General features: G+C 37.2%; 1 protein-coding gene across 2 annotated transcripts in view; it reads left to right on the top strand.

The window, feature by feature from the left end:
• The window catches only part of LOC106790994 (irregular chiasm C-roughest protein-like), a 121,485-nt gene extending 95,143 nt beyond the window's left edge, over positions 1-26,342 (top strand). The window contains exons 3-13 of one of the 2 annotated variants that reach the window (XM_014756299.1): positions 4,181-4,413; positions 16,090-16,290; positions 18,228-18,358; positions 20,630-20,781; positions 21,212-21,522; positions 21,988-22,228; positions 22,634-22,777; positions 22,863-23,110; positions 23,308-23,543; positions 24,057-24,186; positions 25,077-26,342. In XM_014756299.1, coding sequence (XP_014611785.1) covers positions 4,181-4,413; positions 16,090-16,290; positions 18,228-18,358; positions 20,630-20,781; positions 21,212-21,522; positions 21,988-22,228; positions 22,634-22,777; positions 22,863-23,110; positions 23,308-23,543; positions 24,057-24,186; positions 25,077-25,175 — 2,126 coding nt within the window. In that variant the 3' untranslated portion in view covers positions 25,176-26,342. Of the gene's footprint in view, positions 1-4,180; positions 4,414-16,089; positions 16,291-18,227; positions 18,359-20,629; positions 20,782-21,211; positions 21,523-21,987; positions 22,229-22,621; positions 22,778-22,862; positions 23,111-23,307; positions 23,544-24,056; positions 24,187-25,076 lie in introns of both variants that reach the window. The other variant, XM_014756298.1, reaches the window with a different exon arrangement.
• Positions 26,343-26,628: the final 286 nt, after the last annotated feature.

Raw genomic sequence — 26,628 nt, 5'->3', positions numbered from 1 at the left:
TGCAACTGCAAATGCAACTGCAACTGCAACTGCAAATGCAAATGCAACTGCATACTAAAAAGTCAAAAAAAAATGCTAATTTATTTTTTCCGAATTGGAAAATATCACAAGTTCCAAAAACATCGGACGTTTTTATTCGGTCGAATGTTTGCATAGAGTCGTTTCATTCTCTATTTCTTTTTCTCTTTATCTCTCTCTATCTATCTATCTATCTATCTATCTATCTAGTCGTTTAATCGCCGATGTCATTTAAAATTCCATTTAACGCGATTGTACTCGGATACGAGGAAAATTCGTTAGAATACGTTTTCCGCCTCTTTACGTTGGTTGCGGTTTTTCGCTCGATTCGCGGATACCACCTTCATAAAGCTTTGGCGAACGAGTCCCTAGGTGCGCCAGCGTGCGCATGCTACTAACGCATAATTCAGAAAGCGCATCGTCGGATATAACGGAAATTGCGATCCAATTAGCCGAAATAATAATGTCGATAATAGCGCAGGTTGACACGTTCGCTATGCTCTCGTGCTTGGAATATTCGTTTTAATCGTGCAAATCCGTGTCGGCATACCGTCCGACTATCCATAACACATTTATTCGCAGCTCTACGAACTTGACTAATCTTAACGTGATCATTCATAATTCGTGTATCGTCATTGTTTTAACAACCTATTTTCCGATCGATTCGATTAATGTAGAATAATCACACGCGTGTTGAACTGGTGCAAAAATTTCCTTATTTTATATATCAAAATCTGTATGTACGCAAATTCCTCCAACATGGAGTCCTCTGGTAATTATGATAAGCTAGTGATGAGGAAGATAAGAGGTTAAATTAAAATAACAAATAAAACACGTGATGTGTTTCATTTACTTTGTCGCTTAAAATATGTTCTCGTGGGCGTCCAGCGGAAAAATAGAAAGAGTGCCTTTGTTAGCGGACCCACCAGGACGTGCGTTGGGACGGCGCGAAAATTAGCGCATCTCAATTCCCTAAATGACTAAGGGCCGCGTATTTCAAATATAATATAATTTACGATCGTTTTAAATCGTACATATGATGATAATCAATGCAAATAATGTTCGAATTATTAATATAAAAATAGTTGTATTCTTTTTTATTGAATAAATTAACGTAAACATAGATCTTATTAGCGAAATGGGGCACGAAGGTCGCGAATGGAGGGATCTTGCACAGGGATAGGAACATTGGTAGGATTTAGTATTTGCGACAATGATTTTTCGAGTTTCTAACGCCATTTAATAATAATAGTAATAGTATTAACATTTTCTAGAACGTCGATGAAACCTCAAACATATACGCATGAATACGAAAATGGAAAATAAAGGGAGACAAAGAAAGGAAAAAGAAGAGTAGAGAGAAAGACTAAAAGATAGAGAGACAGAATGTAACGACGAATCCAAGCAAGCAAGGAGAAAAGAATAGGAGAAAACTTGCTATGCACAGGGTTGTCTACTCTCTCTTTTTCTCTCTCTCTCTCTCTCTTTCCCTACATACTTCGTATACGTACAGAACGAACATTTTCAAACTTTTCCAGTTTTACGTTCTTTCAAGCATAAAATGTCTGGCCTTTTGCAACGTGAAAAGCTGAGTACCCGCATAAGTTATATGCACCAAATTCACCTGTGCGCTCTGAGATGCAGCACACATACATGTATACATGTGCAACTCAAACCCATCTAAGCGATATTTCTAGTATCTATTTGATACTTGCATGAATGTGTATCCGCGTGCACGCGTGTATGTGGGTGTGAGTATATTATATATACATTTATATATACATATATATATTTACGATGCGTATGCAGGAACTAAGTAAGACCTTATACAAAGCTCCTAGAGAAGACGTATTACGTTGTAAATAAACGGGAGTACGTTAATTCCGTTAGCGAGTAATTTCGAAAAGGGTAGATGCATTCGTCATCAATTTCGTTGTGTCGATAATTAAAGCAAAAACATGCCGAATAATATTCGTCGTAATTTCACAGAGGAATTCCATAGACACGTAAAGGTTCGTATAGAGAAACGTATAGACAGGTCTCTAGAGTTTAAGACCGATCCTTCTTTGAACGAATTGTAGTTAATCACGACCGTTTACACTAGACTACTCGTTAGGTGATTCAAATAATTAATATTAATTACAAACGTTCGTGATCATGCGACTCTGTGTTCCGGAGGTAAATTTTCGTGATACGTTGTTTACGTATGGAGACCATCTCTGTCTTTTTTTTTTTTTCTCGTCTAGACCTTTACTCTTCTTTCTTTATCTTTATTTCTCTCTCTCTTTTTATTTATTCATGCACTTTGTCTTCTTTATCGATAACGACGTCGTCTTTCTACTTGAAAACTTTTCTAAACCTAAGTGTCGACGATTGAAACGTTTAAGTATCGTTATCATTCGCTTATATCGTATACGAGCGCAATTCTCTTTCAGTCTAACAGTTTCCTCGAATTGCTTTTGCTAACATAGATATAGAGGTATGTTATATATTCGTTAAAAAGATTTCACACAGAGAGGTAGGAGAGGTAAAGTGAAAAGAGGGGGTGGCAAGGTTTCGCGCGAAAGTTAATTATCGCAGCTCGCTACGGAAACGCGAACTCGAGTGCTAGAGTGTTTCGAAAGTTCGTTCGTTGTACTTGACTAGAGAAGGGCTAATAGCTGTCCCGCGTAATACCGGTTGTTACGAGTTACTCGATCGTTCAATCCTCTATAGTTTTTGCTAGAGTGTCTGTGAGTGTCTATTTTGATCGTTTTTTTTTCTTTTTAATTGTTTTTTTCTCTTTTCGTAGACATTTATTTATATGCAGTTATCAAAAAGGGGCAATTGATAAAAAAGAAAAGTAACTAACATTTAAATCTATTTTTTTGTATTTATTCTTTAGTCAATCGGGAAAAAAAATAAAAGCAGTCGTTGTACTAATGATTATAGGAACTGGTCAATAATCATACTGTTCGCTTTGTCGTAACAATAAAAGAACAAATTCCTACAAGAACATAATACTGGTAATCGATTCGAGGAGTTGTTCTCTTACAAATCGTATTCGAAGCTTAGGCGAAGTACGGATTATTTAACGATCCGTTTGGATTTCCGGGATCGTGTAACGTACGATCGACGATTAAATTCTCTCGTTATAGAGAAAGCCCGTACAATAATGGATCGAATGGCATTACGAGCACACAACGCGTACGTTTTATCGAACGTGAACCAAAAGGATCGTTTCGATGCACCACGTAGTATGGCATCGTTAAGGGTGCAATTTATTGCAAGAATTATTCGTCGTCGTGGAAGGTGGAGCGGAAAGCTATGCATAAGAGAAAGATAGATAGATAGATAGATAGAGAGAGAGAGAGAGAGAGAGAGAGAGAGAGACACGCACACATATACAAAGAGAAAAAGAGGAAGACAGGAAAAACCCATAACAATTCAGGCACATATTTTCGTCATTTCTCTTTTTCTTCCATCCTTTTTTTCTTTTTTTTTTTTTTTTGTACGGTTTTCATCGATTCAGCCCTGTTTACTTTAGGTTTCTCTTCGAGAGCGGTAGTTTCAGCCGTTTCTCTCCCTTCGGGGTGACGAGTTTGTACGATCGAACGTAGCTTGAAAAAACAGTAAACCGAGCATCGAGACGAATTTATTCCAGCGTGATCCTTTGCCATCGAGACGTCGCTCGAATGCGTTCTCGCGATTTGACGAGTGAACGAGAGGAAACGAGAAACAGTGCGAGAGAGATAGATAGAGAGAGAAAGAGAGAGAGAGAGAGCTTTTATCAACCAGGGCTGTTGGCACAGGCCGCTGGCTGTTAACCTGTTCAAAACCTTCTGCGTTAGTACGAGCGGACACTTTAATTCGTCGATCACAGTATGTATGTTATATACATAGCAGAAATGCTTTTGCAGTTGGCAGCTTACATGTACGTACACGCGCCGAGATTTTCAAATAAAAATAATCCATTCCTTCTTTCCCTCCCTGCTCGTCTTTTTTTTCTTCTTCCAATCTATCGCGAAAGTTTTCATCGTAGCTCTTATCAATTTCGCGGGATCGAACCGTAAGGGCGGCCCAATCGTTCGCAATTTGTATTTTTATTTGTTCGTTTCGTTTTATCATCAACCGAAGATCCGAATCCATAGATTATATTAACTCTAAGGTATTTTGATTTCAGGTGATTTTTCATTACACATATATCCGGTAGAGCTTGAGGACGACGGCGTTTATCAGTGCCAGGCTTCGCCAACGAATGACGGTCAGCCAGCATTACGATCGAGATTCGCTCGTTTGAGCGTGCTGGTGCCGCCCGAGCCACCGAAGATCCTCCAGGGAGACTTTCTTGTGACGACCGAGGATCGAGAACTCGTTATCGAATGCGTTAGTGTTGCTGGAAAACCACCGGCCGAGGTAAGATCGAACGATAATAAAACATAAACCCGATGTTTAGGAAAAAAAAAAAAAAAACAGAAAAGACAGGAAAAAAAATATATGTAATAAAAACTTAAGGTGAAATTGTGTTATAAAAGAAAATAAGTAATGTGCTGATTATGACGATAATAGCAAATTTTGATTAATGATAAATAGACAACTAGGACTAGTTTAAGATTCAATAAAATAAAGCAATAAAATGACTGGAAGGTGTTGAGTGAAGAGGAAATTTGACGGACAAGGCGCCAATTCGCAAGGTTACGCATGATCGATTATATGTCTCGCGTCGTTGCCCAAGGAAATCGATGTCGCGTTACAATTGTTGCTGACAATGACGCAGGGTTTCGTTGAAATATGTCAGTGGTGATGATGATGATGATGATGATGATGGCGCGGTCATTGTGGTGGTAGTGACGATCTCTCGCGAATCCGCAACTACAAGCCGTCTCCTTATCTAAAAGACGAACTTGGATGCGAGAGACGCTTGGAAGAAAATGCAATAGGGACAATAATATTCGCGTTCTCCTATAAGATACGCGTGTTTTACTTTGAGAAAACCTAGTAACTCGTTTATTTCACAGTTTTATCCCGTTAACTTGATATTTTCCTGACTCTTAATTTCTAGACGTTTAGATAAGTTGGTGAAAAGAGTGAAGGAAAATTGAAAGACAGAAAAAGAGAGAGAGAGAGAGAGAGAGAGAGAGAGAGAGAGAGAGAGAGAGAGAGAGAGAGAGGTGATTTGATGAACAGAAGAAAAATACGTATAAATTCTAACTAAAAGCTGTGGTTTACAATTTTTGTGCTTGGCAGCAACACCTGGACACGTATGAAAGTTGATGAAAAGGGTAAAGAAAGAAAGGAAAGAAAAAGAGGGATGAGTCGGTGACCGCAAAAAAAAATGTATAAATATAACTAAAAAGCTGTGCAAAATGATGGTAGGTGGTTAGTCGTAGGTGTATAACTAGTGAAAGGATAGTGGTATTGGTAAGGAGTATATGTATAAAGGAAAAAGAGAGCAAAGGTCGAGAATTAGGACGGGACGAACGAGCTCGTCCGGGACGACGTTAAGAGAACGGTAATGGATCTTTAGCCGGTACGTGTTTGTCCGTATTTCCGGCTTTTCGTATGTACATCGTGAGCGCGCGAGCGCAAGCTTACCCTACCAGAATACTTTTAACACGATAGACCGCGAGTGACTTGGCGAAATGGCAGCTTGACCGAGTTCGGCTCTTCTTTGAACAAGCCGGAACCACCAGCGGCTGTTCCACCACTACCATTACCACCACCACTAGCATTACCATTACACTATCACTGATATCGTCAGTCTTAACCACCAACAGGAACGGTCTGCGCTCTTCTAGTGGTGTATCTACTACTGAGAAGAAAAAAAAAATGTTCTGTATCTTTGAGAGATCACGGTGTACAGCTTTACGAGGAGATAAAAAAAACCGCCGCGAGCCGTTAAGATAGAAGAGAGAAGAAGATAGAAAGCACGAGAGAGAAAAAGAAAGAAAAAAGAGAGAGATAGTACTCTCGTATAGAGCCAGTTCATGATGCGTTTCAGCCTTCGTTTGCCATTCTCCTCTACCTTTATCCATTCTGCTTTCCCGACGATCTCTCTTCCTCTCTCTTTCTCTCTTTCCCTCGCTTTCTTCTCATTCTCTATGTATAAATACAGACGTATGTCGTCCCTGAAACGACACTTGCTTTGACTCCTGCACCATTTAAATCTTATCATTAACCCTTTACAGTCAGAATGTTGTACACTCAGCCAAGCACGATTTACCTACGGAGTGTATATGACACATCAAGTAAGATCATACAACATACATACACATCTTACTCACTTACATCGAAATCTTTATGAGATCAACCTACCGCATCTTCTCACACTTTTCGTCGTTCCTTCTTATGTTTTATTCTGAGCGACTCGCGACAAAATATCTTCACCTTACCTTACCTTACTTTACCTTACCTTACCTTACCTTGCCTTGCCTTACCTTACTCTACTTTACTTTACTTTACCTTACCTTACTTCTCCTCTCCTGCAGTCCTTCGTAAAGCTCAATAAATTGGAATTAATCGTCGCCCGGCGAGCACGAAAGATCGATCCGAACCTTTTGTTGTTTGCTTGCTTGCTTGCTTACTTACTTGTTCAAGCGAGATATCTACGTTTCGTTTAACACATATATGCGAGTGTGAGTTTACTTTGACGTTTCAATTTTGCGTGTCCATGCTCTTTTCTCCTGATATCTCGAATCACGAATTTATGAATTTATTAATTCACAATGATCTTTGATCAAATACTTAAATAAAAAATAAGAGAGAGAGAGAGAGAAATTAGTTTAAAAGTGGGGATATCAGTTAAGGTCACGTAACAGGCTTACCAAAAGATATTAATGAAATTTGTTTGGAGACTATTCGCGTAGTTTTTAATTAAAATTATGCAAATCCATGATTAATGATGCAGACCGTCGTCCGATTTCAGAAGCGATCGTTGAATATGTAATTGTGATGCCGAAGTAAACAGAGGAGAAGAGAGAGAGAATAAAAGAGAGGAGAGGAGGTCCTAGGAGTTGAGAGAAAAGTGGTGGTTCATAAAAGAGAGAGAGAGAAAAGGAACGAGAGTTGTTCGTATCTGAGTAAGATTCCTTTCGGGATATGAACATCACGAAAGTCTTCGCGTTAAATGTTAAGAACGAAAACTTTCGCGCCGTCATTTTAACGTAGAACCACCTAAAGACCCTTTAATTTAAGCTTCAAATATATTCCTTATAAGGATAATGTGAAAAAAAAACAAGAAAAAAGAAAAAAAAGAGATGCAATTATTAAAGGCATCATCGATCGAATCCGAAGTGTTGGGAAATAAACGTCCCCCCATTTTATGGGAATAAAATTGCAATTGTTAGCCACGAATTGTCATTAACGTTCTACCATTATCTTACGGGGGAAAAAAGTTTCTGCGTAGGAGAAGCACAATGGCTACTCCTTTGTTGTTTCCTGCGAATAATCGAACAAAAATGTGAATAGGGAAAAAAAAAAGAGAAAGAGAGAGAGAGAGAGAAAGAAAGGGACATGCGTACGTACATCCGAGTATAGGAACTACTCGCCAATCTTCTGAAATTCATCGATCACGCGCTTTTTCAAACCGCATAGCGGAGGAATAATTGCGATATTCTTCAGCAAGCCAGAGCTATTGTTCGATTATTGAAAGCCTCTTCGTCGTTCTACTAGAAACGTTTCGGTATCTATAGAGTATATATACTCACTCTCGACTCGGTTTGCTGTAAATAGACTGTCCGTCGTATGACAAAGAATGAAATTACAACTATGTCTCTTTCCCTTTTTCCCACTATTTCTTTCTCTTATTTTTTTCTCTCTTTATTTTTTTTATTCTTTATAATATCATCAACGAGATAGAACAAGTTGAACATTTTTTAACAGTTTTATTGAGATGATACATCGATGATTTGTTCCCTTTTGTATTTATTTTTTATTCATTATGATGAAACAGTAAATGCATAATCACCGAATATATATTTTAATAATCGAATCGAGTTTGACGGAATAAATATACAAGTATATCCGTGTTGGTATGATATATAAAAGAAAGGGGCGTACTAAGCGGATGTATCTACTCCCGGTAGGATAAAATAGCCTGCATAATATCGCTTTTGTTTCCGTTTACCTGTATTTCAATGGTAGTTTCACAATGTTCTTTAGAAGATAAACGTATATAGTATTATCTTCACGTAAAACATTAAGTATAACCAGATTATATATTCTTTAACTAGCAACATATTTTTTCACATTAAAAATACAAGTTTTATTAGATTATCTTATTTTTGTAATTCATTTCTACCTGCTCATTTCCAATCGTAATTACGCTCAAAAAGATACATATGTTACAATTACGCGTTCATCTCTTTCTCTCTCTCTCTCTCTCTCAAATTTCTTGAGAATTCGAAAGAAATAAATGAAATCGATAAACGTGCATAAGAATGGCTTCGATTATTCGAATAATCCTTTAAACTGATTAATCAGCTTCCCGTTGGAAAAATAGTAGATAAAATACGAGTGGTTTATTGTTGTATAATGCATTTAATTTAAAGTACCGATTGTATAATTCATGAGTTTTTCGGTTGGATGAATAAAACAGGAGGATTTTCAGAAAACAGTTTGGACCGTCTCTCTCTCTCTCTCTCTCTCTCTCTCTCTCTCTCTCTCTCTCTCTCTATCTCTCTCTCTCTCTCTCTCTCTCTATTTCTTTCTCGTTTTCATTGAAAGCTCTCGCATTATATGAAAATAAGTATTAATTAACATCCGATACTCTGATACTCATCTCTTAAAACTTCATGTCCGTGGGCTTCGCGTATATATCCATGTGAGATTTTCACTAAACAATAGTAATCAAAGACGTCAAGGTGACGCGTGTTTAACAAGTTAACAACATAAATGAAATTCTTTGATACTTTAAAACAAGCGTGCTTCCTTTAGCGGAATGAATCGTGTCGGGAGTAAAATCGCGAGTACGAGTTTCTCTAATTAAATTTGTTCGACTTTGTACTACGCTTCAGCATTCGGCGATATGGTAATTTCTGGGATTAATTCGATTTATCCACTGGCAGATAATATTAAACTACAAATCAACTAGGTAATATATAAATTTATAAGATGCGAGTAGTGTGTTTTAAGGTATGATATTAAAATGTAATCCGAAGATTAGATTCGATAGAAAAGCACGGCTAACGGAACCTTGGTTTTCAAAAAATATAGAAAGAAATAATTTTATTTTTATACGTTACCTAATAGCCTTATGTTAATTCTAAAGTTATTTAAGGTAAAACCTAGAATCTCCACGATTTAATTGAATTATACAATTTAACGCTGACATATATATATATATATATATATATATTATATATGTGTGTGTAAGTTGATTCGGCGAGGTCATTGAACTGTCCTGAAATAGCTCGAGAATTAAACAGGAATCGATCAACTGGGAAATTAACAACAGCCGAATAACTAAGGTACAATGGCTATAGTAGCTTGCATACCAGCTTACACCGAAGCATAATCGCTACTTAATTATTTCTATATGTGCATGTAGATGTGTTGAGTACACACGTTTGCACGGGAAAAAAAAGATTCACCTTTCTTCTCGTTAGCTTCATTTTATTACCCACGTGCGAACTCTACAACTGCTTTCATTGTAATCAGGTTACTTCTTTTAAGTCATAATTTGCATTTTCTATCTTTCTATATATGACTCTTACATGTAGTCCTTCCTTTTTAATTCTCTTAATTTCACAGCAATTGCATATAATATAAAAGCGAAAGAAATAAGAATACTTATAAAAATCTGACTTACCTTTTCAATTTTCTTTTTATTTTTATCTCCCTTCCTCTCGATATTCATTGAAGTCAAAATAGATTCAGTTGATAGTTTATACGTACTTTACTTGCTCTAATCGTTTTGCGTCAAAGCTAACACATTTTTACGATATTCCGGAAAAATCTCGGATAAGATTCGTGAGAGAAGGCTGCACCCGACACTCGGCAAACTCGTTCGGGAATTTTCAAAGGAAGCCATAACAGGTGAATGAGAGCAAGCGAACGAGTACTGAGATCCATCCATGTACGCGTAAACTGGAAGATCCTTCGCAGATATTTCTTCAAAAATTCTTATTCCTCGGAGTCGGGGTGCACTTTAGCGGAACGTACGAGCGATGTCGTCTCGGTAAATTTACACGAAAGTTTCTCTGACGAAATAGAGATAAAAATAAATATACTTATACCTACGTGTATATCTAATATTATATATATATAAAGGGAAGTGAGAAATAGAGAGATAGAGAATACGAAACACTTAATATGTGAATAATCTGTCATAACAGTGAGATCTCGATTCGATTTAGGCGTGGCACGGTTTGAAAACCGTTAATGCATCTACCAAGTTTCCACTTGTGGCCTAATGAAATGAGGATAGTAATTATAACGGTAAGACGATGCCTCGACGCCAATTTACACCAGTCTGCTCGTAAAAAAAAAAGACTTAACGATAAACAGAGAGAGACAGAGAGGGAAAGAGAGAGAGAGAGAGAGAGAGAGAGAAAATTGATTCACGCGAGTGGAAAATTAATTTCATTGCCGAGGTCGAAGCTATTTTTGCTTCACCATTTCCTTCCATCTCTACTACTCTTATTCTTTCGTTTTCTCATTCTCTTTTCCCTATCTTTCTTTTTCTTTATTTCTTTCTTTTATACTACTTGTCGCAACAAAGCTGACGTTGATTTCCTTGTACAATTAAACCGAGCACCGTCTAAGTTCCTATTCATTATGGGTGTTACTTTTACATTAAACAGACGGCTTTATTTTACGCGAGAATTGAGAGTGAACGCCTGCGGAAACACGTCGGCTGAGTTACTTCTCTTTCTCTCTCTCTCTCTCTCTCTTTCTCCCTCACTTCCCTAGCAATGGCAATGTTCCCTTTTGATTAAATCAAACGATCTCGAAAATGCGTAGGTATCACATTATGCATTGAGAATTAGATCTGCACGAACGCTCCTTTACAGTCCTTCACGTTGCAACGTTTCGTTCAGTTGCAATTAATATAAATTAAATAACGGAATGAGAAACTATGTATAATGTGACTAATTGAAAATTGATATTATACATTTGTTTTATTCAGTTGTAAACTTATAACAAATATTCACGATCAAATCGTTGTCAATTAGTTGTTAAAAACGTGTCAAAGAATGCAATATTGAAATAATCGCGAACATATGTGCTGTGTAAGTCCAAGAAAAGATGTGACAAAATTGGCACTAACTGTTACCAACGTTTCGATCTTTCGAAAAAAACATTTAAAAACCATGAACGTGGAACCGGTTTGATCGGTCCGGGTATTCACGCTTAAGTAACTCACTTAGCTGCCAACCGTGAGTTCGTTGAATCCTTCTCAGTGTCCTCCATCTGTGCTGAGATGATTCTACGAAAAAAGAAACGAATAGATTGTAGAGAAAGAAAACCGGAAAAACTTGCTTATCGTTTGACGAGATCGTGAATCGCGAGAAAAATTTGCACGAGTCTACGCGAACGAGTCTACGCGAACGAGAAACGATCTCGGATCTTCTTCGACAAGCTACACTCCAGTGCTACCTAGAAACGAGTATTATCTTTTTATATCTTACCTTGTTTTAAATTCGCATTGCTTTTATTGGCGCGGTAGAACTCCGTGTAATTTTGAAGACACACGCGCTCTTACATCTGATTTTATTTTTTCGGGATGCGGGAAGGAGGAGGACGGAGGTTTACATTTTATTTTATCCAACCTTAATTAAAATTATTCGTTAATTCGTCACGGTAGATTAATGTTTTTTAATTATTAAGTTTTACCGCAAAATTTTACTCTCATATTTAATATTCCTTACGGGCCACGAACGCAAGTTTGTTCATCGAGGCTTCTTTTTTTTTTTTTATTATTATCATCCCTTTTTTATTATACAAAATCGTAAATACGAGGAAATTAATTATTTTCTATTTTAAAACACAGTTGTTTTATTACTCTTATCGCTTCCTACTCATAGATCTTCGTTATGATACGATAAATTTACTTTCCACCTCCATTTCTCATAATACATCGGTGCACTCGATGGACATTTAACGCATCGACCATGCGTAAATATCGCGAACGAGATTCACTCTATTCAGTGAATAATACAGCACCGGTGAATGTAGCTAATAATTCGCGTTCACCGAGCTCAGTGCCCGATGTTCAGACCTAACTGTGGACAAACAGATTTGCAGGTAATAATTTCCCGTGGGGTGACGTCTGTGTAACTCCTACGCGGTACGCGTACTGTCTCTACGGTAAACGGACAATAGCATGGAAAGTGGAGTTACATGATATGTCGGAAAAGAGATGTTATGAGAAAGAAAAAAAGAGAGAGAGAGAAAGAGAATAAGCAAAGATAGAGAAAACGAAAGAGAGAGAGAAAGAATAAAAAAGGTGGAAATAGAGAGAAATAGCAAGAGGGAAATAGGGTAAATGTTTTGCTTCCTTGTTTAATTACTACTTACCACTGTGCTTAGAAAGCAGACGAAATTGAACTAGAGAAAGATGGAAATAGAATCAGAGATAGAGAGAGAGAGAGGAGGTCGAAGAAACGAGAAGAGACACTGGAATAACGTGGAATACGGTTGAGAAGAGAAGAGGATTCCGTTAAGCTGAAAGGCATTTCGAAGGAGGAGGAAACCTCTCGAAATTCCTATCAGAATTGGACCTGAGCGTATCCTAATGAATGCCGATGAGTTCATAGATAACTATGAGTATACTATGATCATAGAAGACGTGGAATATATCTAATGACATAAGATCTAAATAAATTTGCAATGATTTCGATTGATCGAAAAATCATTTGAATCGAAATTTTCATCATCTTATATTTTTCCTTGAAAATTGTCTTCTTTATTATTTTTCTTGAATATTTTCATTTGGTTTTCATCCAATGAATTTTTCCAAGTCATTTTCCAAGAGATACGTTTCGAGCGTGTAATAGGATTACAGGTTCAGCCGCCACGTGTTTCGCGGACGGTGGAGTTGGTAATTCTATCAGGATTGTGGTATCTTTCTCTCTCTCTCTCTCTCTCTTTCCTGTTTTACCTCCCCGTGCTAGTGCAGCTTCTCTAATTAATGTCGATAAGGACGATAAGGTCGGTTGATGCAGCAGTGCAGAAAGCTTAGACGGAGCTTGTTTGCCGTCGAGAGGTTGTAAAAAAAGACACTGCGCCCACGAAGAAAAAAGAAGAAGAAGAAAGAAAAAAAGAAAGAAAAAAAGGATGAAAGAATGTTATACGAGTAAAGAGAGTTTCAGGAAGGTTTTAAATATAGGTATACACACACGAAAGCCAATGAAAAAATTGAGAAGGAAAATGAGAGGGAGGGAGGAAGAGAGGGAGAGAAGGATAGACACGATTTTGCATTTATTTAGAATACTATGAAACATGTCATTCGTATTTTATATATATATATGATTAAATATAAAAATAGTTCCTATATTAAAATGTCTAGACTTACTAATTTAAGCAGAAAAAAAATGAAAGTTATTTCCAAATATATCATGATATAAAATTGCATCCTATATTCTCATAGATTTTCAAGTTGATGGAAAATTTACTTCAGTTTAAGCTTTTCGATCGATTGATAGCAGGACGGTAGATGGGACGACGTTGCATCGTAAAAATAGCAGAAATTTACGTTCACCGTAGACGGGAATAAATTTTGCACGAAGGAACTTACCGTTCTGTGTGGCATTTCTGTTTGCTCAGAAAAAATAATTTTTGGAAAATAGTTAAATGATGGATCAATTAATAATAGATGTTTCATAGATTTGGATTTAAACGAAATAAATTGAACGTAATCGTGAATAAAAATATTTGACCGTAAGATTTTGAACTTTTCATTCTCTTCGTTCGTATATCGACCGATAAATGAAAATAAAAATAAAAGCAAACAAAGGAATAACCGGTAAAAGGGAATAAGAAAATAAGGATCAGTAGCAAAATCAGCGTAGCTTTTCTAACTTAGAAACTCGCGAAAGGTCGGTAAAAGCTCGTCGTTGTCGTCGGTTAATTAGATTCGTACTCATGGCGTAACAATGACGGTATTAAACACCGTTAAACCACAAACTCGTGAAACTACACCATCGGTACCGAACCGTAGAGTTTCTTGCGTAGAATCCTTAATTAGAGCGGTGAAGATCTATTTCCGTAAGCTTTTCGGCACTGAGGTCTAACCGGTAGAAAAGGAAGCTTGCACCATAAGTAGAAGCTCGTTCATTAAGGCTACGACTAAGAAGAAAAAGCCGTTCGATAATCAGTTTTCGTTAGTGGCAGACATCTACCCCTCCGCTTTTCGTTCTTCCTGTTTTTCCTCTTAAGCTTAAGTCCTGAGGCTTCTCGAGATTTATCTTGGGATAGTAATCAGAGTTACCAGTACGTTTAATGCTCTCCTTTTCCTTTTCCTCCTTATTCTACTTTTACGTCGATGAACTTTTACAGATAGCATTGCTCTTCGACTAGCATAAAATAAGAAATATCTAACTGTCAACGAGAAAGCGTTCCTAATTACGAGTGACAGAATCGAGAAATGAAATATAAATGCCGTCGAACAATCATACAAGTTAAAATAGCTAGGTCAGCTGCTCTCATATATACAATTATAGATTGTTTTGTAATACGAAAACTTTGTAATACCAAAATTACTTATACATATATATAGGATTCGTGAAAAAATTGGGCCGTTGGACTGACTGGACCGGGACGGATCTTTCGCTTTCCCAGCAACTGCTCTTTATCCATTGAGCTATCCAGGGCCCACCGTCCAATCTCTTCACGAATGCCTATTTAAATATTTAACATGGAAGCGCTCGTCCCACATATAATATATATATGTAAGAGATAACAGAATCTAATAAATTTGAGTGTCTCCAATCTAGATGTATAGAATGCATTCGTGACAAATGGATGCTTCTATCTTTTTTAATGAAACGATTTCGAAGAGTGACGATGTGTCGTGAGAGATTTTTTCCTCGTCTGCTGCGTTGTAAATAATAGGAAAAATGAAGTGGAGGAAACGCCACAATATCGACGTTCAATATGCAAGCGAATACAAGTAGCATTCTAAGTGGCTTATATAACGGTATGCGAATTTGTGCTCGACGTTGCTTACACTTATGGCCTGCGCCAAACTCGTATCGATAACAGACTCTAGTAGAACTCTCGCTCGGGACTTGTAATTAGACTCGATAAGACGGATTTCCGTGGAATAGGTATACGAGTGTTTGGTATAACTAGGTATATCAACAAGATAAAAATTGGAAAAAAAGTAATTCTTTCTCTCTCTCTCGTTTTCTCTTACATAAACTATAACAAGCTATAGAATTATCAAAGTGACATAGTATTATACACAAATTTCCATCAATTACCAAACGGACCAAGAAAGAAAACAAAAATTGTTAGCCTCTCTTTTTATTTAATAATCCTATGCTTTGTTCTTTTCAATCTACTTGTATCTTTCTCAAAGAAAGGATACTTTAAAAACATCTTTGCTATCCTATCGGTCTAAAATTATAACGAGGAGAAAAGATTTTCAATCGTTAACAGCCTTTTCTACTCCGTTAAGATGGCTACCGAAGGTGAATTAATTTTAAACAAGATTCAAAAGTTTGGAGAGAAAGCTTCTCGATGGAGCTCGAGGCCTCCGAGCTCTTCCAAAGACTGTCAAGAAGAAGAGGTGCTTGGGAAACGCTCTGGGCTGAATAAACGTTAGCGGTACTAACGGTGCAAGCCGATCAATCGATACACCACCCTGTAACCTACCCGCCTCCCCTCACCTTATCATATTCCTTCTTCTCATCTCGACATTCTCTCCGTGAGATCGCAAATACGTTTCGATAATGTTATACCTACGCCTGTTACAACTTTTTAAGTCCGTCTTTTACATTATACACGAGAGATAGAGATAGATAGATATAATGTAATATATATATGTGTGTGTGTGTGTGTGTGTGTAAGTATAAGGTGATCGGTTCCGTAATCGATATTAAATCGTTTATCTATCCGATACTTATCTTCGGAAAATCTTTGATGCAGATCACATGGATCGATGGGCGAGGCAATGTGCAGCATAGAGGTATAGAAACTACCAAGGAACTCTTCGATGGTGGGCCTTTGTACACGGTTAAATCGATTCTGAAAGTGATGCCACGCAAGGAGCACGACAATACCACCTTTACCTGCCAAAGTCAAAACGCGGCTGATCGGACGCCGCAAAGTGCCAAGTTACGTGTCGAAGTAAGTCGACTATTTCAATGACAAATTTCATTTCGATATAAATGATTTTGTTTATTTGTATATAAAGAATTCTTGTTCATTATTAATATTATTATTATTATTATTATTATTATTATTATTATTTTACACCGGAGACCCCAACGACGGGGAAGTTAAAATCTAAACGGGAAAAGGAAAAGTACTGTTTGGCTTTTCGTACGCTGGCCGGAGGGCAAAGTTAACACGACCTTCTTGTTGAATAGAAGCCGGCCAGCATTAACGAGGCGAAGAATAATTAACGTCGTTTCTTGAGAAGTGGTTCGCGTTATAATCGTCTATTGCCGGGGGCGTAACTTTTTACCTTTTGACTACGTATTTCGTTCCTTCTTTCGTTACCATTTTATGTTGTTTTTCTTTTCTTTTCTTTTCTTTTCTTTTCTTTTCTTTTCTTTTCTTTCCTTTCCTTTTACCTTTTTTCTTTCCCCTTTTCTTAGACAATAGATTGATTACGAGCACGAACTTTACTAACTTTCCCTTTGGAATATTCTTTACTCTAGATATTAGATAAACGTTTGGTTATCTTAATTTATCAATTGATTAACTCACGATATAACTATATATATATATATTTATCGGGTTAAATTATTAAATATTAAAAAACATTTTATTAATTTTTAAACTATCAATAAAGAAAAATAGATTTAATCAACATACCCAAATAGTATCCAGCGACGTATATTATCTAGAAGGATTCCTCTTGCTCGTCGTTTTGCAAAGATAAGAAATATCACCGCAAGCAAGAGAGAAGGGTGAAAGAGAAAGAGAGACGAGAGAATGAGTGCCGTCGCGAGCCCCAAGGAAATACTCTTTTCTTGGAAGAGCGAAATTACTTTCTTCCGTGTGTCGTCGTCAAAATTTATGTACGATAAGATCGTAAGAAGGGAACTTTTGAAAATTTTCTACGTAGTCTGTGAATGGTCTTGTTCCGTGTTAAAAGAAAGTCTTTCTCTCTTTCTCTATTTTTCTCGTGAAACAAATCTCTCGTAAAGTTTCTGATCCTAGAGAAGATAGTACCACAATTCGTATCACTTTTCCATAGGTATGTATATGTAAAATGTTCAGCGACTAAAACTTTTCACAAATATTCCCATCGAAAGGCGATACTTGTGAGACAAGATCGCCCGAGTTTGACCTATTGTTTACGATCAACTTAGTTTATACCAAACATGTTAGACTTTACTTTAAACGTTAAGTGAGAATTATTGATATACTCGAAACTAGACTTCATTTTCTATACATACAAAATCTTATATACGTATGTATGTATCTATCGTTCGATTAAATAAAAAAAATAAAGAAAATTGAACTCTTTTTAAATAAATAGAAATAAAAAAAAAAGGGAAACATTTTATTCGCAATAGCAGTTACACCAAACTGCACAATAAAGTTACCATTTTTCGATTGTTACGATTTGCATTGAAAGATAAGAGAAGAGAAAAACTTTTCAAAATGTTCCATCTCTCTCTTCTCTTGTTATTTCTCTCTCTCTCTCTCTCTCTCTCTCTCTCTCTCTCTCTCTCTCTCTCTCTTTCTTTCTCCCTTCCTTTCTCTATTCTCTATCTGGAAAAAGAACTCGATCTCGAGTAAAACGAGTCGAAAGTCTCGAGTCCCATCTCGCGAAATCCCTTAATAAAATTCCTTTCACAAGTCCAACGTCGAATTGAACTCGGTGTCGCAACTCAAGCACAGCAAACTAAAGTTGACTAAAGCAAATACATTTTTGAAAACGAAAGGGAGATAAAATGTTATACATAAATACATATGGAATACATATAACAATAATATCTGCAAAAAATTATATAGTCAATTTAAAGTAATAAAAGGTTTTATTGTAAAAAAAAAAGATAAAAAAAAAGAAAAAAAAATAATTGGAATAAAATAAATGAATTGTTTTTCAGGTACGATACGCACCGAAGGTTTCATTAAAAATCCGTGGTTCTGGAATATCGGAAAAGAAACGTATCATAGAGGGAACAGAGTTGAGGTTCAAATGTCGCGCCGAGGGCAACCCCCCTGATATGGAATACAGGTGAGTGTTTGTGAATCACAGCAAGGATGGATTCTATTCAGGTTTTACCTGGGTCTCGTGTAGGGAGATTATGTTGTTACTTTTACTAGCGGGTCACTTCACGAGTCTGACAAAGACCAAAAGCAGAGAACGCAAAAGAGAACGGATGATCGATATCCGTCTGCAAAGAGGACAATGTCAAATTCAGGACGACGTCTGCGCGCGCAGATCGTGCGCGCGCTATAGCATGCGTCCGCAGAACGATATCCCGCGGCGGTTTTTACCATCTTTCTAAATAGATTTCTATACCTTATGATTTTCTTACATTAGACATAATAAATGACATATTGTTAAAGACGATTACAAATTTTCAAGACAACAAATTTGACACGGAGGGAAAGAGTTAATGCAAGTGTTTAATAATTTCATTGCATTTATTAGGTATATAAATATGTCAAATTGTGTTAGAATCGTTTAATAATATTACTTTTAATTCATTATATATAAAAAAGAAAACAATAAAAAGTTAATTAATATTATTATAATGAGGATAAAGGGAGGCAGAGTTGAATTTGTTAGATATCCAGAACGTTCAATACGCACGTCGAGCCTCGTTTGACCCATATAATCGTTCAAGTTTTTAGGACACGTTCACGAAGAAGCTCTCCCTTTTACAATAAGTACGGTCTTTAGCACGACACACCTCTTGCGTTCTGATTTCATTGTCTCTGGCGACGCGTCAGCTCCCCCTCTTTCCGGATCTGGAAATTGTGATCGATCGTAATGCCTTCTCCTCGGCGAGACATTTTCTAAATGTTTCATAGCGTATCTTACTTATTATTTTTTTTTTTTTTTTTCATGAAGATCACCACGACGACATTTTTTTTCTCGAAACGAAAGTAATCGTATGACGTTTGTGTGTCTCTTAGTAATAATATTTTTCTTCTTTCTTACTTTTTTTTTTTTTGTTAAAAAAGGGAATAAAGAAAGATAAATAAGTACGTAGGCGTAAATTTTATTAAAAGGGATTACAAAACCGCTCAGAAATTTTCTTTTAACAAGAATCTATTGTATCTGCTTCGCTTGGGATAGATCAGTTCTGTCATCTATGAAAGCCGGCATAAGCGATCGGATTACCATTTTAAGGAAGCGAACTGAACGATCGGATTACCGTCTCTTTTAACAAACCCTTCTGACAAGTCCAAAAGAAAAAAAGGATCGTTTTAAAGGGAATGGCTCATTGAACTCGGTTGCGAATACATTTTCCCTTCTAATCTATTCTACATTTTCCTGATAGAGCTTCTTCTTCTTCTTCTTTTTCCTTCTCCTCTTTCCTAACTGTTCTTCTATCTATCGGTATCGTCGAACTTCCGAAAAGGATATCTCTTCCTTTCTCCCTTCATGAAATAGCTTCATTCGTTCGTAAGGTTAAGGACTAAGACTGTGACCAACGATCCGTTTCATCATAATGTCGAATTTCTTTGTAAGAATACATTTCTCTCTTTTGGAAAGTACGGTTGTACGATTTGTTCGTTGAATTTTCTAGTCCAAATGGTGGTTGTCAACGTCATCATTTATTGGTAGCTCTTTTGGCTTTTAAACCGTTCGCGGTACGAGTCCGATAAAATCGATTCTATTGTGCCTCTTGAATGTCTTGGTACACATCATACCATTTAAGAGGGACATGAATCGACTAAGTCGTTCGAGTACGACTTCAGTTTCTGTTCTTTTATCGTAACCGAGTACGATTTTAAAATGAGAAAGACGGATAGATATTGACGGATAGATAGAAAGAAGAACAGAGAGAGAGAATGAATGAATGGATAAAATAGAGGATGAGAGAAAAAAAGAGAGAATGAAAAAGAAAATACTCGACTATGTCCAAGCCATTTCATTTATTACCATTTGAAACGATCAGACGATTTTCTTGGTTATCGTGTAAGAAGAACAAACTTCTTCCACTCGAAAATCTCGTTTCTTTTTCGATTCGATCGATATTTTTCTTCGTTTCATATTGTTTTTTTTTTCTCTTCTCATATTATTTTGTAACGTTTCAAAGTGATAGGAAAAAGGAAATAGACAGATAATGGAAACGGTTGTCCTGTTCGCACGATAGAACAGATTTATTCGAAAACGAAAGAAATGTTGTGCATTCGATTTGAAGAAAAACAAAAATATATATATTAGAAATAAGAAAAAATGATAAAATAATAAAATGAAAAAAAGAAATTGTATAAAAGACGAAGATTCTTCTCGTTATCGATCATTCTTTGTTTTCTCACGTCTCTTTAGGTGGTTTATCAACGAGAAAAAGGTCATCGGAGACTACACGACGGAAATGATCATTCACAACGCGACGCGAGATCTTCACGATGCGATCGTAAAGTGTGAAGTTCATAACGATGTCGGCAAAAGCGAAGAAACTGAGACGCTAGATATAACATGTGAGTATAATACACATAAATCTACACAGAGATCGCTTATACACATGTATCCAGGTGTGTATGAACATAACCGGGACACACAGTATACACGCGAAAGCCTTCTTTTCACGTTTACGAGCGGAAACTTTAAATTCGACTCCGGAGACGAAATCATTTTTACCGTCGTGCCCGCTCGACGCACTCTAGAAATTACCTTAAGTAGTAAAAACGGGACCTGTGCAGTGGATATGGTTTTAAACAAAGAAAAAGAAAAAAAGATGGTCGTAAAGTTCGCACAGTTTAAATGGAAAAATTATGAAAATTCACGCCTTAGTTTGTACACTCTTAATTTAAAAACTAGCGTGAAAATAGTTCGTTGGTCGTATGGGTAATGGAAAGGGTATTAATCTTTCGGGTGGGGTGGTTTTCTTTCGTTTGTTTTTTCATACAGATGGACCACAATTTCGACATCCACCCACTTCCGTAGAAACACACTACAGTGCAACGGAAATCTTACAATGTGACGTTGATGGAAATCCCACACCTGAGATTCTATGGTATCATGAGGATTCGGAACACGTGGTAGCCAGAAGCCCAAATATAAGCGTTTTCGTCAGTGCTGAGACAGCAGGACGTTATTTTTGCAAGGCTCATGTACCAAATTTCCCTTTACTAACGGGTTTTGCCAACATTTACATTCGTGGACCACCTAGCATAGTGTCACAAAGGATTCAGTATGTGCCGGACGAAGGAGTGGTCAAGGTAATTTTTATTCTTCGGAATTTTTCTTGATTTTTTTGATTAAGAGAGATCGTTCAATTTGCCGAGAACGTTTGTTTCCTCAAGTCCACTTAATAACGCTCAAATTGATACAATATTATTTTCTTATTAAATCATCAATTATAAGATAGAGACTTCAAGTGATTTTATTTTTCTACAGAAAAAAAACTACCAAAGCTTTATAACTTACATATTGAATCGTTCGAACTTTCATATTCCTGACGTATAAAGTAAATCGTTTGTCATCGATAGAATAGAATCCAGGTCAGGATTCTGTGACGGTAGATTTTTCGATGCTGCTAACCTTTTTTCTTCCCAGATAGATAGAAAAAGTAAGACGGATGTCTCGTAAGCCTTTTTATTTTGCGTTACCCTTTTAAACCCGATACCTAACCCTTACTTTTATTCTTTTTCCTTTTTTTCTATCGTTTCTCGTTGACTTCACAGGTAAAATGCATTGCGATATCAGTGCCAAAAGCGGAATCCGTAGTATGGAGCTTCGACGGTCGTGAGCTCAATTTCTCGTTGAACAATACGCCGTTCTACGTTCAGGAAGAATATACGCAGGAGAGAGTCGTCAGCACCGTCACGTTGGCCGATCCAGTATCCGCGTATTTCGGGGATTACAACTGTACGGTGACGAACAGCTACGGCACGGATTCTGTCATAATCAAGCTGACAGCACACAGTAAGTTCATTTTATACTCGACCTCTTTCACTCGCTAGTAACGTCACTCGTTCCTTTTCCTATCTCACCCCAACATCCAAAATTTTATAAATCGTTGTAATAGAACGTTGTTCTCTCTCCAGTCTCTTTTGAAAGTGTATTGGGTAGCAGCGATTATTACCTTTTACAAGGACGGTTATATTAAAAACGCGATATCAACGATTCTCCAGGTTAGAAGAGAACTTTCCAACATTTCAGAGTTTAAAGTTTGAACATTTCCGAGTTTTCGTTCATCTCTCGGGATCATAGAACGATTGATAAAAGATAAAAGATAACACAGACAGTATGCATACACAATACAATACATACGTTTGCGAGTTGACACGCAAGATTTTAACTAGGCGTGACGCTTAGCGTTGATTCCAGTCGATTGGCAAATGATTCTCATCATCGTTGGACTCGTCGTCTGCTTGATCCTGGTTGGCATTATTGTTCTACTCATTCTACAATGTCGTGATCGTATTAAGCAACCACGACCGAGGACAGCACAAACGCAAGAAACTGATATGCGTGAGTATTATTATTGTTTAACATTTTGTTGTTTTCCTTAACTTTGTATAACCATATGAATATGCTTATACTTGCGAAAATGTAGAAGAAACAGACTCGAATGCAGATCGATATCGTGAAAGCGATAGAAGCAGCAATCTCTCGGATGTCAAAGCAGACATACGAGCGGGTTCCAGCGTTAGCAATGCAGAAAGCGTTACAGCACTCGACAGTGAAGGCGAAGGAAGTACTCGAGGAGTGAATGCATTGGCACTTGCTGGACCTGTTCCTAATCCTCTTGGTTTCCGTTATAGCGCAGACTACACGGAGCCATCTTTTCCACCAAAAAATAATGTAAGCCTTCGAAATATTCATTTGACAATTATCTTCAATATTTTCTATTTATATTTAACACAATCTACGCAATCCCAAATCAGTCTTAATTATATTCATTCATGGTTGGAACAAGCAGAAACGTTGTCGATAGAATCCTTTCGTATGTAAATCGAGCTCAGTCTAATTATTCGAACGCATTGACTTATGCAATATAGGACGGTAGCAACAATAACGGCTATGTGCCATACGTGGATTACACGCGGGACTACATGCCACCGACAACGCAAGGAATGGGAGCGTCACGGGAATCCCTGAGCAGGATACCATCCGGTGGAATTCTCGCATCGAAGAAAATTGGACTGAGTTCGGCGAACTTGGGAACATCCACTCCACAAACGACGCCGGTCATCGATCCACGTTTTTCCGCGACCTATGGCAACCCTTATCTCAGGTAAAACTTGAAGACCTTTTCTATGTCAACAAGAACGTTCCTCGATATATCGATTTTCACTGTTATTGTCTTATTTAATCGATATTGAGAAAGTTCTTCAGTTGAGATTTAATGGAAAATATATTTACAAGTATGTTACTTATACACACATACTTATTAATATATAGTATACATACATATGTATAAAATATATATGTACATTTATGTACATATACGTCAAACTTTTCTCGTCTTTACACGGTAGAGTACTTAAGCCGATAATGGAAGCAAACGTCTCTATAGTTCGAACAGGAAACCGATTAAGACAACGCGTTCGATGAAACTCACGCAAAACTCTTGGCTAATATCAATTATGCAATATGCTCGCTCGTTAATGGATATCATTCGTGGTAAAGTTTATTCCGGTCATCTTACGCTCGTCGTTGTAGCTTCCTCCTACTTAGTCCGACAATATAATCTCATTATTTTGAGATAGAATCGATAACTAATCGCAAGGATTATTACTCATAACAGGATGTCAGCAGCTGAACAGCTGAGGCACGCGCCGCACACTGCAGTGCCCGGAGTCACGCCAGCTCCGCCACCATATACTCAAGCGATGAGAATGAATAGCTTAAACACCTTGAATGGTGCTGGACCACAGGTAAGATTTCTTTAGAATTTTTTTTCTATACTTTCAGCTTGTTAACAACGTATGAACAAAGAAACGATTTTTAGTTCCCTTTTTTCAGCCCACTTTATATTCCATCTTCTTTATTCATTTGCGATTTAATAGATACTTCAAATTTGTATAAAAATAATAATCGCGTATATGTAAATAGATATATTTATACGAGTCTACAAATTTCACGATAAAAATATTACAAGAGTTAAAAATAAGTTTATTAAATTCAACAACACGTAAGGAAGAATTAGTTAACGACAAAAAGTATGATTACCAATGTATACTCCAATTTGGCAAACTTGTAACACGTGTAACCCAGCACGTATACTCCTTTGAAATTTAATGCAATCAGAGAGAGTCACTTCCAAACAACCGGTGACACGATCGCTAGGTAACTTCTTTTTTCTGGACTCGGTAAGAAAAAAGTCGGGACGGATAAACGCGAGCCGCATAAAACAGACGACGGAGATGGTTCTCGTTCTTCGCGCGAATAATTCAATTCGATGGGAAGCGTCGACATGTACGTGCGCGCGCTTGCGACCCTTTACCACCCATTCCCATTCCCATTCCCATTCCCATTCCCTTTTTTCCTCATTTTTTGTCTAAAGTTCAAAGAAATACAAGAAAATAAAATATATTATACCAGAAGGAACATAGGTACTATATATTTTATTATTTATAAGGTAATTTTACAAAGAGCATATCTATCCAATTTGATTTGTATATAACTTGCGTATTATTTGTCATAATAGTATTTATAGTATTAAACTTAGAATTTGAAATAAAATGGTATGAAAATACTGTGTGTAAACGTAAAAAATGACCATGAAATAAATATGTGTAACATTAAATTAATTTTATATTTACAGGCGCCATTGTCAGCGCATTATATAACCGGAGGACCAAACGGTGGAGTGGCGACCGTAAAGCGTACTTCGGCAGTGGGAACGTTAGCGACGCACGTATGAGGCCAGGGGGTCTATCCGAACTAGAACCATCGACGACGCACGAGAAGTGCCATCTTCGAGACTTCTCGTCGTATTCAAGAGGAAGAAGAAGAAGAATACTTGTATCGGATAGAACAAGAAGATCAAGAAGAGCAATGTTGTTTTCGTCAAATTTCTTCGTTGGAACGTCGTAGGCGTGAGTTAGGTGTAAGGAAGATAGGATCATCCTTGAAAAATGAGATAAGACGAGAACGTATGAGGATGTTGGAGAACGGTGAAATGTTGGGATACATCGATCTCGTTTTAAAGCAGTTAAGAAAAGCCAGCAGAGATCATCGATTACTTGTCGAGCAACGTCATCTTGGTGACTCTTCGACGTTCCAACGTCATAGTTTCTTCGAGGCATCGACTTCCTCGTCAGTTTATCCGAGAGATTGGAAAAATAATAGTAGAAGGAGAAGGGAGGAAATGCAGGAAGAACTGTTGGAGTATCATCCACGAACGGCAACTAGGTTGTTGACGAAAAGAAAGACGTACGTCGATCAAGAAGAAGAGAAAAGTGGGACCTTGGGATACGGTAAAAGTAAAGGAGCTTTTGAGAGGATCGTCGCGTCGAGCAACTGTCGAGATCCGAATTACGTTCTCGATCAAGAAGGATTCGAGGAGAAACTGTTCGATCGGCAACTCTTGGACTGGACGGATGGATCCTCGACCGGGGGTACTTCGACCGAAGGTACCTCTACCGTCGTTTGATCGTCCTAGGATCAACCGAGATTTCAACTTGTAATCCCATCGGACTTCGTTACTCGTCGTTTCTCCAACAAATCCTTCACGAAAAAGAAAGAGAACGAAACGTACAAACGGATATAAACAGATGATAGACGCGTATATTCCTGACTTTTAATGCGATACCATAGATTTCACTTATGTGTATATATAACATATATACACGTTGAAAATCGACTTTTCGACCTGCCTTAAAAGGGTCAAATTCTCGATTCGAATTTAGCGAAAGAATTTCGATGGACGTTCCATTCTCTCTCGACTATTTTTAACAAAACAACGTTTTTCTTTAACGTTGAACGTACTAACACGCTCTACTCGAACGCTGTGTTCTCGTTCTTCTTTTTGAATACGACGATGAAGAAAGAAAGAAAAGAAGAAAAAGAAGAAGAAGAAAAAAGAAGGTAATACTCGAAGTAGCACATGTGGGTATATAAGCAAAAGGACGTTGATGGTTAGGTTCGGATTTATATCGGAGAAAAGACTGCATTCTTCGATGCGGAAAACAGACCACTCGGTATCGACAATCCACTACTGACATATTTTAGACCTCTTTAAGCATTTAAACGATTCGTTCGAAGTGACGAAATTCTCTATGAATTAGCGTGGATAACAACGTTGAGATAACATCGAGGAACGACAATCTCGTAATTTTGTATGCTCTTTCTCTCTCGTTAGAACTAGACTAATT

This window comes from Polistes canadensis, unplaced genomic scaffold (assembly GCF_001313835.1).
Source record: "Polistes canadensis isolate GaletaPanama2010 unplaced genomic scaffold, ASM131383v1 scaffold_276, whole genome shotgun sequence".
NCBI classification, from domain to species: Eukaryota; Metazoa; Arthropoda; class Insecta; order Hymenoptera; family Vespidae; genus Polistes; species Polistes canadensis.
The sequence above is the reverse complement of the archived record's forward strand: the minus strand, read 5'-3'. Positions and strand labels throughout refer to the sequence as shown.